Source organism: Antedon mediterranea, chromosome 7 (assembly GCF_964355755.1).
Source record: "Antedon mediterranea chromosome 7, ecAntMedi1.1, whole genome shotgun sequence".
Lineage (NCBI taxonomy): Eukaryota > Metazoa > Echinodermata > Crinoidea > Comatulida > Antedonidae > Antedon > Antedon mediterranea.
The window spans coordinates 18,244,602-18,259,631 of record NC_092676.1 but is presented as its reverse complement, the minus strand read 5'-3'; the positions used below and the strand labels follow the sequence as shown (position 1 = coordinate 18,259,631).

At 30.0% G+C, this 15,030-nt stretch overlaps 2 protein-coding genes across 3 annotated transcripts; both read left to right on the top strand.

Annotated features, from left to right (window-relative positions):
- The first annotated feature begins 221 nt into the window (after nucleotides 1-221).
- LOC140054475 (uncharacterized) lies at nucleotides 222-6,341 on the top strand. 2 transcript variants are annotated; one of them, XM_072099476.1, is made up of 4 exons: nucleotides 222-287; nucleotides 3,391-3,827; nucleotides 4,090-4,248; nucleotides 4,720-6,341. In XM_072099476.1, the coding sequence occupies exons 1-4, from the start codon at nucleotides 285-287 to the stop codon at nucleotides 4,787-4,789; spliced, it is 669 nt and encodes a 222-aa protein (XP_071955577.1). In that variant the 5' UTR covers nucleotides 222-284; the 3' UTR covers nucleotides 4,790-6,341. The 2 variants fall into 2 exon arrangements, with proteins under 2 accessions (XP_071955577.1, XP_071955576.1); XM_072099475.1 differs by lacking the exon at nucleotides 222-287 and adding an exon at nucleotides 2,780-3,006.
- Nucleotides 6,342-10,136: 3,795 nt separating this feature from the next.
- On the top strand, nucleotides 10,137-13,675 carry LOC140054296 (uncharacterized). The gene is made up of 4 exons (XM_072099232.1): nucleotides 10,137-10,218; nucleotides 10,806-11,275; nucleotides 11,554-11,709; nucleotides 12,589-13,675. The coding sequence occupies exons 1-4, from the start codon at nucleotides 10,207-10,209 to the stop codon at nucleotides 12,653-12,655; spliced, it is 705 nt and encodes a 234-aa protein (XP_071955333.1). The 5' UTR covers nucleotides 10,137-10,206; the 3' UTR covers nucleotides 12,656-13,675.
- Nucleotides 13,676-15,030: the final 1,355 nt, after the last annotated feature.

The window sequence follows — 15,030 nt, the reverse complement described above, 5'->3', positions numbered from 1 at the left end:
TACCTGTGGTGCTAGCTAAGAAAGGGGAAATCTATACTAACCCACATCCTTACCTGGTTTTGTTTAGGTAAAATGTTATTTAATGAAATTATGAAGTAATCATTAATGCACGGATTTAGATTATAGCGGAAATTATACAGCGATAAATTTAGAATATATTTATTTCCTTTAAAAAATATTGTATATAAAACATAGCTCAACTTTGAAAATGGTATAGATCAGCAATCTAACAAGTAAAGTGTTCAAAACGATTATAAAGAAGTGTATACAGAAAGTAACACGCTATGGTAAGTAATACTATTTTATAGATTAATTAACAATAGTGATGTGCATTCAAAGCTATAGTAATACCTTACTAATTTTTTACATTATTTTTTGTATACCTTGAAGTTTACCTCACAATCTTTAACTGTAGTAGTGAAAATAATTTTATAAATTGATTGACAAAAAGTCAAAGTATTGTTTTACAATAGAGGATAATAATTTTTTTCTTCACAAAAATTACAAACGATGAAAACTATAAGTGAAATGTACTTATTAGTTTTGCATTTTATTGTTTATATATATAAATATGTCAAGTATGTTTTTTGTAATGCAATTTAAATTGTTGTTCTGTAATTTATAATAATGCAAGCAATGGAATTTCCAGAAATGGATAAGAATAAAGTTTGAATCTTGAATCTTGAATCTCTTGAATCTTGAATATAAATGCAAAACGCAAAAATGGTAGTAAATAGGTCAGTAATAATGAATGAAAAATATTAGAAATAGATTATTTTAAGCAAAGGCATAATTGTAAATCCAACTTTTTATTATATCAACAAATTTTTGGTTCAATTCATAATTTCTGGAAAAAAATTGGTGAAACAAAAAGGTTTGAAAAAACCGATGAATTTTTATAGAAATGTATTCTGGTGAAAACAAGGAAATTTTGTTACGTACTTATAAACATATTATATTAAATCCCATTTTTCATTATTACTGTAAAGTGGTATATTTTTCCTTGTCAAATTAAGGCTAGGAACAATCTCTTAATTTTAATCATTGACTTTACACTTACCAAAAAATACAAATGAAATTTAAATAATTGCGAACTAATGAGTGTTTTACTTACAAGTTTTTCAATTTCATTTCAACAATCTATCATATTTGTATTCTAGAACAAAGTATTACCGATGTAATTAATTTATGCGATAGTTTTTTTTTAAATCACTTTTTAAAGATATATTTCTGTTATTTCTTGTATGTAAATGTTTTAAAATGTAATAACATTTTTTAAAAAGGTCGCAACGTAAGCATAACAATAAGGCGACAGTTCGCATAATCCATTACATTTTGGTAAGCTTGGTTCCCACTAGAACGTAACGCAAGGACGTAAACGCAACGCAAGCGTTTTAACCAATGACAAGTGAAGTTATAGACAGTTAGCAATCACAAGCGAATAAGCCATCGCTTGTGATTGGTCAATTCACTTTCGTTGCGTTACGTCCTTGTGTTGCGTCGCTAGTGGGAACCACGCTTTAGCACTATAATTAAACACAACGCAAGGACGTAAGAGCAACAAAGGTGATTTGACCAATCACAAGCGATGGATTATTCGAACTGTCGCGTAGCTTGCATTGGGTCTACTTCTTTGTGTTGCGTCTTAAGTGCCAACCAAGTTTTGCTGAAATTACTTGCGTTACGCTCACGTCCTTGCGTTGCGCTCACGTCCTTGCGTTGCGCTCACGTCCTTGCGTTGCGCTCACGTCATTGTGTTGCGCTCACGTACTTGCGTTGTGCTCACGTCCTTGCGTTGCGTTCACGTCCTTGCGTTGCGCTCACGTCCTTGCGTTGCGTTCACGTCCTTGCGTTGCGTTCACGTCCTTGCGTTGCGTCCTATTGGGAACCATGCTTTAGCAAACACTATGTATATATATTTATATATTTTTTGATTGGTCTCTTTTTTTCTCTTATTGGTTTCCTTTTTCTCGTCTTTTTGTATTTTTATTGTTCCGTTTTTTAAGTGTTGAGGGCCTTATGCATGTCAGCCTCGGCTGTTTTGAGTCACTCTCATTAAACAAAGTTGAATAAAAACTATGATAACTACTAAATGCCCTAGATATATTATTGTTAGCGATCTTCACAGTTTATTATAGATGACGATTCATATAAGTTCATCACGACATTGCAAATTTAGCCGATGCATTTCTATCCGATGCATTTTTATTAATACAAACTATTTAGGAAATCGTTGGTGTACTGCAAACTTTACTTATGTTAATGTCAGTAACTTATTAAATATATAGATTAAAGTACCAAACATAAATATAGACATGTTTATTGAGAAATCTACAAAATACATTCCTTAGGGGATATTAATTGAAATGAATAAAAGACAATGGTTCGAAAAGGACAGAAAGTTTCTCATCGGGCCGAAATTTCATTCAATTGTTCCGTAAGTCTTTCAAATAAACGGTGCACAATGTATCGCCTGGTGATAAACTTAAAAACCAAAGCGGTATTTCCCCGTTTTATTGTGTCCACACCAAAGGCAAATCTGGTAGCATACACATATGACGTCATTATTATCAGGTTACATGTCTGCTTAATAATACTTACCGGTATTTAATAAAATCATGTTTAGATATTTGAGAAATATACTAATATGATACAGTATATTATATATATATATCAATGTATTTGATAGTATATTATAATATTAGGAATTAAAAGTATAGATTAAGTTTTTTTTTTGTTTTTTTTTTTTTTATAAGTATTTTTTCATTGATAAAAAGAAACAAATTTGGAATTGTAAACTGATATTCTGATCACGTGATAGTCGTTTCAATCTAGAATCCGGCATAAAATGACTAAAATGGAATGGATTTTTTTAAAATTCTATAATCTATATTTTTAGGAATTAGATTTTCCACTTTGCGACGGGTATATATTTAATGCTTAAATTACCTCGACATTTGAATTACTACATAATATTCTTCTGTGACCATGGCTGGAGTAACAAAGGTGTATATTTTTAGACTGTATCTGTATACAATATTGTGCATTGTACATTTAGGCCTATACACTATACTGTAGGCCATATTCTAATATTATTAAAATAATATTTTAATTTCATAACCTTATTATTTCACGGTTGTGTAAATTCAACGGGAAGCCATATCGTTTGATAAAATGTTTTTTTTTTAATATTTTATTGTCTTTCAGTTCATAATCTGTCATGTTGTATTATATATTTACTTATTTTAAACGTTGTTATAAAAACTATTCGCTTGTGAATTGTAAAAACAATATTGTACTTACTTCAAACGTAACAGTTATAAAAATGTACTTGTAATTATTGTAAATTTTCTTTTTGTACTTATGCATTACACTTCTATTTACTTTCAGGAATTTAAAGGACTAACAGTTTTACTGACAACTTTATGCTACTTGTCTATGTGCTTCGCCTATCCCTCACAACAAAGAAGAAGCGCAGCAAAAAATCTCGTTGCTGACGTAGACACAACCACAGATGTAGCAGAGGAGTTGGCAACGCAAAATGGAAATGATCTGATAGACTCGGTCACTCAGACCAGTAGTTCGGGCGAAGAAGTCAGAGCCGGGGTGACTGACGATTATTCGGAATGTGAAACGCCATCGGATGTCAAACTACGATTAGCCCGTCAAGCATCTGTTAACACACACAGTATAACCATAAATGCGACTTATAGCCATACTGGTAATACGTGCCCTAATACTGTTCTCGATAAGTTTAATACAGGGACTGATTATGTAGACCGCTCAACTTGTCCATATGAATATTTGCATTATCATAATTCCAGTCTGTAAGTATAAGCCTATTAGTAACTAAGTCTAAACTTACAATACTGTGAGCATATAATGTATCGTAGACAATCAATCAGTCTCCCACCCCTCTTATCCCCACTAAGGAAAAGGGACAAAGTGGGGAAAGGTACTGGAATCTTTGCTGGAAGGATCCCGCATGCCCTGTTCGGTCTCTGTTACCAACTGGATCCGCCCTTCGCCAATTATTACGATCGTCTATTTGAGGCCTAACAATATTTGTTAATATAATTTATGTCGCAGGTACCCAGACACCCACAAGTATGTTCGCTGTAAATGTGAATACGCCATTGATGTGGATAGCAACAACAACGCCACCTTTTCTACAAATCATATATGTCAACATGATTACTACAATGTGCCAGTTTTACGAATAACTGGATGTGTCAACGGCTTTCGTGTGTAAGTATTTTGTGTCTATAATCATTGTATTATTAGGCCGCATTTTATAAATCAATTTCCTTAATTTTGACAAGGTAGAATTATTTCCTCCATATACTTATTGGAAATAGTATCGATTAATTGATTGTATTTTATATTGATACGGATCACTTCCTGGACCGGACCAAGGTCTAATGTCAACCAGCAACCGACAACGCCTACGCACTTGCTTCACAGACGACCAATATGATAGATCATAAAAATAAGTTTAAAAATGACAAACAACGCCTAAAATTCTTTAATAATTAACGAGAGGTATTTCAGTCTTTGTTACTATAACTGTTGAAGCATTTCCTCATTCTTTGTATTTTGTTTTTATTTTTACTCATTTTGTTCCTTAGAATGGTTCCATGATGGCTCCGAAATGTCGATCTTTTTGTTATTAAATTTTATTTTAAACTTTTGATTGATCCGATTTAATTTCTTTTTCAGATATGAATACGACGAGATTAAATTACCGGTTACGTGTTACACGACTGTAAGCAACACAAACTCCTCTTAAAATACACCAGGACAAAATAGTCAAACTCAACGTAATTAAACAAGGAAATTGGAAATATTCCTCTTAATATGTGTCTTCTTTGAACAAATTACATGTAGTGAATTTGTGTGAAGCGCATCTCTTATCTACAATAACTATTAATAAGCTTATACATTTAAAAGTATCGTTAGCTATAATAGAATGAAATTGCATGCATGATTGAGTGGGCAGAAGTGGTGAACCTTTTTTAATCTTTTGAAAAAAAAAGGCGGGGGGGGGGGGTGCGTGTATGTGCAATCGAATATCTTTTACATATTTTATACTGATTTGTCTCTAACTTATTGTATACATAATTTATATTATATATAACCACTTTATATTTAATAGAATATGTTTTTAATGGATATTTATTGCACAATAATGTGTGAAGTTCAGGCTTACCTTGATTTAACTAATCCAATACAACATTTAAACTGGATTAATATTTAAATATGAAAAAAAAATATTTTAATAATATTTATACAAAAGCCTTTAAAATTGTGCTTTATATGCAATACAAATATATATTAAACTATATTTTTATTCGTCATTGGTAATCAACGATTTAATTTATTATTTAAAGGAACTTTCTCTTCCTTGTATAAATTGTTGGTTTTAAGTAGCCTATCCGGGTCTGTGTGATTGGCGTATTCTTAATGTACACACATATATATATTTGAAAATATATTATACCGTAATAATTCGTTGAATTAATATTATATTATTATACCATTTTGGTATTTTTCAAAGGTAATTTATTTCTAAATTATAAGAAAATGTATACACTACAACGTGTTTTATGATTTAAAAAAAAAAAAGGATTTATTATCAATATTTGATAATAATACATTATCGATCAATGTAGTATGTATGTATCATACAAAAAACTGAGTATGTTATAAAATTTATATAATGATAACGCTATATAGCGTAGAAGTATAACATTTATAAGTGCATGAGCTATTTTACAGTATAACACAGCAACAATTTAGTCTTATGCAAATGAGTTTCTCATTTGCATGTGGGAATAAAGCTTATAGTCTATGTGAAATTGAACTAACTAATGTGCCTTAGTTTTTGTGTTGTTAAATCCATCACGTTTACATTTATTCTAACTACCATATACGGTACCCTGCAAATAATGTACCAGTTTTAATCGATTTTCAGATTCAAAAAGTTTGAACACACGCATAAATTATATAGATCACCGTTTTAGACATTCTATAGATTAGCCTTTTGATGCGGTATTCTACGTTCCCATTAACAAGTAATTTTTTGTAATGGAGGAGGGGGAGGGAGAGGGGGAAAAGAGAGCATTCACAAAATCCAATTGCATGGAACAAACAATTAAACAATAATCTTCAACCGATTATTTTATGAGCGTTACACTGAATACTGAAAAGCTTTATTTATCCATTACCATATAAAATAATAATAGAAATTCTTCTTAAAGATTGGCAAGTATATTCGTAACAATTAAAAACAGATATATATATAAAATATAAACAAACAATTCAACTAGAATGCACACACATTATTGCACAAAAACTTGGAGACAATTTGAAAGGTAAAGTTAAAATACGATAAAAATGCATAAAACGCTTAAAAAGTTGTAGTTTAAAAAGTAGATACAATTTGGAATTTACCCCTCCTTTTGGACACCCCTCTGTTCAGTGGACACTTTCCTGGCAAACTATAGGTTATCTACACAAAACTAATTTTTCACGATTGCATAGTTGAGCTATGTGTGCTGCAAACAGTTTTATATAATGGGGAAAGCACCGCAAATAATTTCGACCCAGCTGATTCAATGGACATATGAGATATATTAATTCTATATATACAGTAATCTTCTAAAAATCTATAATTACTATACTTTATTTGCGAAAATGTTCATGTATATCCAGATGTATCAATAAATCTATATAAAAACTGTTGCATGAATTTTATAACTACGTTTTGTATTGTCGAACATTTTTGTTATCATTTATCACTTTACAACTACCCACATCTAATTAATCTCAATATCTCTGTATCGTTGTACAGTATAAGTGATACTCTTATGTTGTATATGGCTTATCCAGTTCCAATGAAGGAAGGCTGATCATTAAGCGTCCTCGATAAAACAAAAATGCTTACAAACATATAAAATATTGGATATTTAAAAACAAGGTTAGGTATAATCATGGAGAAATAAGTTAACTTATTTCTCCATGCTATAATATATGCAAAACTGTTGTGGGCCTACATTAAAATAGTTTTAAATTGTTAAAGGATAAAAATATCGAAATCGAACTCATCTAGCAATAAATCGTGTACATTACAGGTTCAGTCAACAGAAAAGTATTATGTTAATATGAACTTTAAGTATTTACAGTTTTCATCGTTGAAACAAAAATACTTTGTAATACCGGAAATAATTAAGCGGCGCTCATAATGTTTAGCCAGCTCCATTCATATAAGACCAGGTCATCTACCCGGAAACATTTTATTTATGAAAAGTACACTACAGCCCTCAGGAAAAATTCTTTCATTTTTAACGGACCATTTTTATGGAATAATTTAACTTTTAACTTTAAACATTAAATTATTACCTACCTTACTTTCGTTTTAAAAAAAAATGCAAACAATACTTAATCCATCATCAATATTCTTTAGATAGTTAATAAGTTTGTTACTATGTGAATTTATTCCTTACTTTTCCTTGTATTCATATTCAATCAAATCTGTTTGGCTTTTTTGTTCCTTTTTTTAGAAAGCAATTTTACGTTACCATGTACTATGTGATGTATTTTGGAACTCAGCCTTAAAGCCTTTTTTGGCTTACTTGAGTCTCCTCACATAAACAAATAACTACCCAGGTTTTTTAAATTCTTTTTTTTTTCTTTGTCTTGTCATATTTTATGTGGAACAATAAATGAAAAATTGTGTTCAAAGTTATTATACGTCGTGACCTTTAATCTTGTAAAGTTATTTAGTAGGCCTTTATGTTCTCATTATTTTAAAAAGGAATCGACTTAAAGTATTAAACCATGCTTTACGAATGTTGTTAGGTCAACCCAGATAGGCCTACATCAGCTAGAAATTTGTTTTTTTTTTCTTTTGTGGTTAACTACCACCTTTATTCAACAATTATAGAATCTCATGTATATATTTACATTATTTTCTGTATATTTTTTGTTATGTTATCTATTACAAAATATATTGCATGTTTAATGAAAAAAGTTGTTTAGTTATGAAACGTTTGTTAACTTATTTATCATAATTTGTGTATCTTTCAGTTTATATATTTGTATTTGATTTGCCCTTTAGGGAAATGCTTAACAGTAGTATACCATGCTGTCACAAGAAATGGCACTAACAAAATTGAAACATATGTTGGACTGACAGAAAATACATTTAAGTGTAGATACAATGGGCATACAAGCTCATTCTGTAATGAAAAGTATAAAAATAGTACAGCGCTTAGCTAACATGTTTGGAAACTAAAGATGACAACATTAAATATAATATTAAATGGCGAGTATTAGCCAAATGTAAGCCTTATTCCAATATAAGTAAACGCTGCAAACTATGTCTGCAAGAGAAATATTTCATTATATTTAAGCCAGATATTTGCTCTCTTAGTCAAAGAAACGAATTATTTAGCACTATGCAGACACAGAAGAGAATTCTTATTGAGATATAAAGGTTACTAATTAAAGACACCTATTGATAAATAGAACAGTTGAATATACAACTATTGTTTTGTTGCTTGCATATATTAACTATAAACAGTCTCTTCTAATTACTTTACTCAGAGCCTAACACTTGAAGATTGACGAGGTATTTTATCTCTCTCATGAAACAGTTTGTAGTGTTAATAAATAATTATGTTGAATTATTAACCTGAGTCTTGATTTTTTTCATTCATATTTGTATATGTATATAATATCAATACATTCACACGTATATATATAGAAATACATACTACATATATCAAACATATATATACATACACATACCCACACAATATATACACATATGCATAAAATTAACATTAAAACCAAGAACGATAAAAAATATACACAAATATAATACATTAGACCTATATACATGGGCATAAAAAACCTATAAAAACTGTCAAGTAATAAAATGAAATTTGTTTGTGGAAAGCAATATTTTCCATACTTATTTTAGTTTAGGCATAGAGATATTATAGTGATATTATAGTGAACTATAATAACAGTACAATATCTATATGCCTAAATAGTTCACTATAATATCTCTATGGTTTAGGCGGTCAATTTTGCAGTCTTCTTGCCATTATAATGAAAAGCAAAAACAGAATCTTGGTGAATAAGATGTTGATGTATGAAGATGAATGCATTTTAAAAAGGAGGCACTATTTAATGTCTATTCAATATAGGCCTATAAACTTATAACATTTAGTAGGAAAAGCAAAAGTTGGTCTTGGGTTGAATAACACGCTGTTTCCTGACAATAAGAACATAAATATAAAAATCTGCAATAATATGCTAACATTTTGGAAATGAATTTGCTAAAATATGATTATGTTAAGAAATGACATTCATAATTTCTGGTCTTCTCCCTTTCAACTGGTTATTACAGAATATATTGTATCTCTTTTCGTTTGGTTCTATTTTGTCTGATAGAAAAGTTGAAACGACAAAAGTCGTAGAACTAAAATATTAGGCATAAGGAATGGGCAGTTTCAACCTTTAAAAAAAAATTATGAAAGAGCATGTCTAAACAGTTTTTTTATATCTTTTTTTAGATTTTTTAGATTAACTCAAATTAATTTAATGCCATAATCTCGTAAGTATATTAGGATGTTCAGAAAAACCAAACATACCAATATAACTGCATGTATTTTGTGCACGTCCTGGTCCATTCATTATTTAATAAGAGCGCCATCACCCGGTAAAATGCATTTAGGGATTTTCCCTAAATTTCCCCTTTCTACTTTAATGGAAATCGACAATCTTATTAGTTAAACTACGATTACTATTAATTTATATGATATCAAATTTATTTGTGCCTTATTAAACATATTAAACTATTTGTATAAAAATAATATAACAATTATATTGTTTTCTTTAATTAAGATAGTCTACAAATAAACATGTTTGGCAATGTATTGTCACCGATTCTATTGGTTATTGGTGATTATTTTTGTCATTCCAAATTCGTAATATGAGTCATTTTTCAAGTCAAATCCGGAAAGTAAGATGGGATATTCGAAAATTCTGTAATTTATATTTTTAGGAGTTATGGTTTTCCCCTATACGACGGGTATATATATAAGGCCTAATGGTTAAAATGTTAAATTAATTCAGAAATATTAATCTTACATTTAACACTTGTCTGCAATAACAACGACCGGGGCAAAGATAACGATGAAGGTGAAGGTGTGTATATCTAGCATGAATAAAGTATTATATCTCTAAGTTAATTATATAGATAGTATTGTATTATATAGATAGTATTGTTCTTTAGACCTAACTTCAATATGATTATCTTTTACCTTTATATTCACTCGCGATTTTTTTTTTTTTTTTGCTTATGCGGATTTTTTTTTAATTCAATTTTTTTAATTGTCTAAAAAAATTACTTTTTAAATTTGTTACTATAGTTTTGCAATGCCTTGACTATTATTTATAATAACTTTAGTTTTTTATTGTTCTTTATCTTCAATATGATTATTTTTATATAAATCTTTATCACTGTGGGGGTGACACCAACCTATAGTGGACACATAGGCATATTGATTATCATATAGAATCATGTTGTCACACATCTCTGAGGTTTAACTTACGATTTTTATTTTCCTTATTACATTTTTAATTGTTCAAATTAATTTTTTTACATGTTGTACTATAATTATATAGTTTTGGTATATTTTTACTTGTTTGACTATTATGTTTATTAAATGTAATTAAACAGATAATGTAGGCCTATACAATGCATTTTAACTTGTGTATCTTTGTTTCTCCAGAATATTAACAGACTATTATTTACGACTATGTTATGCTTGTTGTCTGTGTCGGGATATCCTTCAAATAAAATCAAAAGAAATTTAATCTCCAATAATGATTATGAAGATACCACGTTTTTTAACGATTGGGACAATGGAATTGAACAAGGTGTTAAGGCTAAAGAAGCCGGCGAAAATGTTGTTACAGAGCTGATGACTGTTTCACGAAGCATATCGACAGAAGAGGTTACGATAGCAAGTGTAACGAATGAAGAATTGGAAGATTTTTCCAAGTGTGAAACGCCGGCGGATATGCATGTACGATTAAACAGAGAAGCCTCCGTTCACACTCACAGTATCACCGTAAATGCTACGTATGCCCACACGGGTAACGTGTACCCTGACATTATTCTGAAGGAATTCAATACCGGAACAGAAGCAGACCGCTCAATTTGCCCATATGAAACCCTTCATTATTACAATTCAAATCTGTAAGTAACATTTAAAGACATTAAATAGTTTTTTACCTACCATATATAATCGTCTACTCAATTATTTCCTCTCGTTAAAAGTGTATTGGCCTACGTCATTCTATTTCCTTATTATTTATCAGTGTTTAGTTTCTCAAATCATTCGGTAATAATTGAATGCATGCATCAGGACATTTATACAATAGAATAATATAGAGTAGGCCTTCCTATAGAGATTCTATATAGGTACTTTAAAATAATAATTCTTAATACGCCCTCATTTTATTTTGGCACTACAGGTATCCGGACAGTCTCCCCTATGTTCGTTGCAAGTGCGAATACGGCATAATCAAGAAAAATGGCACGGCTGATTTTAATACAAATTATAAATGTGAACACGGGTTTTATTCAGTACCAGTGTTACGTGCAGCGGGATGTGAGAACGGATTCCGTGTGTAAGTATTTTTGTGCTTAATAGAGATATTTTTAATAGGTCAGGACTTAGGCGACTGGGTTCGGATTTAACCATATATTTTGTAGAAACTTTATACCTCATCATTCTAGCCGATTCTAGGTACTGTATCTATAATTTGTCCAGTATCATAGGCGAAGGTTGTAATACTGAATCATATGTATCACACAGGTCATACGCCTAACCTAACATTAACAGTACAAACAAGAAACAGCGCCTACTGTGATGCATTATGACACTGGACAGATAATTCGCCATAATGCCATAATGTGGAGATACAGTACCGAGAATCGGATAATCATTCATCGTAACTGTCTTTTACTATGATCTAAATTATATTTTTTAAGGCCCGAGTCTCCCAATTTAATTGATTGGCCCAATCAGATTAAGCTACCAAACAATGAACTATTATACTAAAGGCCCATTTACACCAGGACGATAACAATCGACGATAAATATACAAATATGCATTTTTCATACATAAAACAAAAGAAATATAAAAACTTTTCATTCTAGAACTATAGAATAACCTTCTATACTTCCTTTAATGAAAATGATATTTTCATACGTCCAATAAAATGACGTCATGATTAGTAAGAGCAATAATATCGTGACAACGATTTGATTGGAATTTTTTTTAAATATTATTTTTATCAAAGACAGCAGAAATGATTATCCTATAGTTCTTATAGAACGGAAACCTTTCTAATTTCTTTGTTTTATGTAAAAAAAATGCATGCTTATCTATTTATCGTCGATCGCTATCGTCCTAGTGTAAATGGGCCTTAACAACCCCTGATAGCATCAGTAGCAATTCCTATCAACTCAACTTAAGATGGCCTTATTTCATTTCTTTATTCAGGTATGTACACGACCAGGTTAGGTTACCGGTTACCTGTTACACAATAGATACCACGAACGCTTCATAGAAAAACAAGAACCTATTCAAATATTCAGGAAAACCCGTAGGCTATTGGATTGAATCTCTCAGCAGAACTTGTCCATGCTTGATCTCGACTCAGATAGAATGTATTGTAGGCCAGACTGTATTTTTGTGTGAGCTCAGTAGGCCTAGCAAATCGCATTTAGTAGTTTAATGTTTTATTTTTTAAAGGAATGATGTGCAATGTAGTAAGTAACATTATAATATTTTATACAGATTGAAATATTTTATACAGATTTTATATATATTTACACAGAAATAATTTATATTTTTCGAGTTTTAAAGGTATTTATTGCGCAGCGGAGTGTGTGGATTGTGTGACATATCTATATACCTTGATTTAGCTTAGAATACTATTTAAAAAAAACAAATACAACTTGATTACAAATCTTTACAATACCTACAAAATTACGTCATGGCATGTGCAATTACGTCATGACCTGCGCAATTACGTCATACGTATGTGTATAGATATGTGTTTTTATTTGTTAAACTGTACTTTATGGTATTACAGCATATTAATATGAATATATTTTCATAATGTATCATATTGCCTCACATTTATTACAAATTATATTAATTTGTTGACATATTTCAGTATTTTATATATATTCTGAGAGTAATTTATTTTTAAATTCTAAGAAACTGTATACACTATAAAGTGTGTTATGCTTGTGAAAGAAATGTAATTATTATCATGATCTGATAATGAGAAACGTGTGTATGTATCATACTATGAACTGAATGTGTTATATGATTTATATAATATTTATATAATATTTATATAATATTTATATATTAACGCTATATGAAAATAAACTAAATGAATCAATCAATCAATCAACATAACATTGTAACATCAATAATCTCAGCACAATTGTTAATGTTACACCTGTAACAATATGCTAATTAGTCTTTAGAATATATTATATGCAAATGTGAAACTAATTTACATACAGTACTTTTAAGAATAGTGTAGTGAATAATAAAGCTATTTGCAACTGAAGTCATGGTATTTGTGTGTCAATATTTTCTGGACTATAGTCATCATCATCCCATTTTGATATCATACGGTAAAACCTCGAGAAGAAGAAGTACTCTTGGATGGGATTCTTTTCAAGATGGGCTTTTGTTTTAGATGGGCTTATTTTTTTACGTTTAACACAATGGTAATAGCCATGGGGTGTAAAGAAGAAAACGGCTACATTATTTCTCTTTTTTAGCTGATCCCCATTTCATATTCATCGAGAAAAAGAATCACACATTATTTGAAATATTTCACGCGATTCTGCAGCTGTCATTAGATAGATCATGACTGACGATTGACAGTCATCTAGATACGAGTCTAAATACACGTAGAAAAGATTAGATGACTGTCGATCTACTGCTGAATATTTAGTATATAAACATTACAATAGACTAATTACGGTAAATTGTTTTTGAAAAGACTGTTTAAAAAAATAGATTTCTTTGAATAGACTATATACATTTAATTTCTTAATTCTCATCAGTGAAAAAGTTCATCTGAACTGTGTAGGCTATAGTATTAACAAATGTTTTATTTGGATAATCCAAAAGGGAATAAAACCGCAAAAATGTTGTTCCAATAAATGTATTATAAGACCACACTAAAGCTTGTGGTTTATTCAGTGGATTTTTTTAAAGGACAAAAAGAAGTCTTTATATCTTTGTAGAGTATTCATAACATTTTTCTTTTGGCTGATCCAAAACTTTTATCCCAATAATTTCATTATAATGAAGACCACATTAAAGCTTGTGGGTTTTTTCAGTGGTTTGATAGACCAGAAACTTATTCGCTCTGTCAAACCAGCCTGCTTTGATGCAGTAAAGTCTCTATTATTTGAATTTTAATAAACACAGTGAGGTTCTTAAATCATCGAGTTAATTAAACACTCACACCATATTGCGCCATTGGAATCTTGGTTAATTGGCCATGGTAAGATAATTCAACGCTGAACAATTAATATTTGTAATTTAATAACGTCTTGATTTTCGAACTCATTTAAATTAAGGATGTATACATTAATAGCTTTATGTTTCCATGGTGACGGTACTCAATATACCGTAACGTTTAATATTCCAAATACTCTATTCTAAATTTTTACCAATATTAAAGATGTATTGTCCTCCAAAAACATGAAAAATAAAAATTAATTAAATTAGACTTAAAATATGGTATTTTGTAGTTTTAATAAAGTTAATCACTTCCGTAGAAAAAAAAAAAACAAAAAAGAACAACAATGTTTTTACTTATAAAATGACAAAATAAATGGTTAAATTCAATTTAAAACCCATTGGCTGCCAGTCAATAACATTGATAAAACCACCATTTTTCTCTTA

Coding starts and splice junctions, on each gene's coding strand:
- LOC140054296 (XM_072099232.1), top strand. Junction 11,276..11,553: donor CATTATTACAATTCAAATCT/GTAAGTAACATT, acceptor TTGGCACTACAG/GTATCCGGACAGTCTCCCCT. Junction 11,710..12,588: donor TGTGAGAACGGATTCCGTGT/GTAAGTATTTTT, acceptor TTCTTTATTCAG/GTATGTACACGACCAGGTTA.
- LOC140054475 (XM_072099475.1), top strand. Junction 3,828..4,089: donor CATTATCATAATTCCAGTCT/GTAAGTATAAGC, acceptor TTTATGTCGCAG/GTACCCAGACACCCACAAGT. Junction 4,249..4,719: donor TGTGTCAACGGCTTTCGTGT/GTAAGTATTTTG, acceptor TTTCTTTTTCAG/ATATGAATACGACGAGATTA.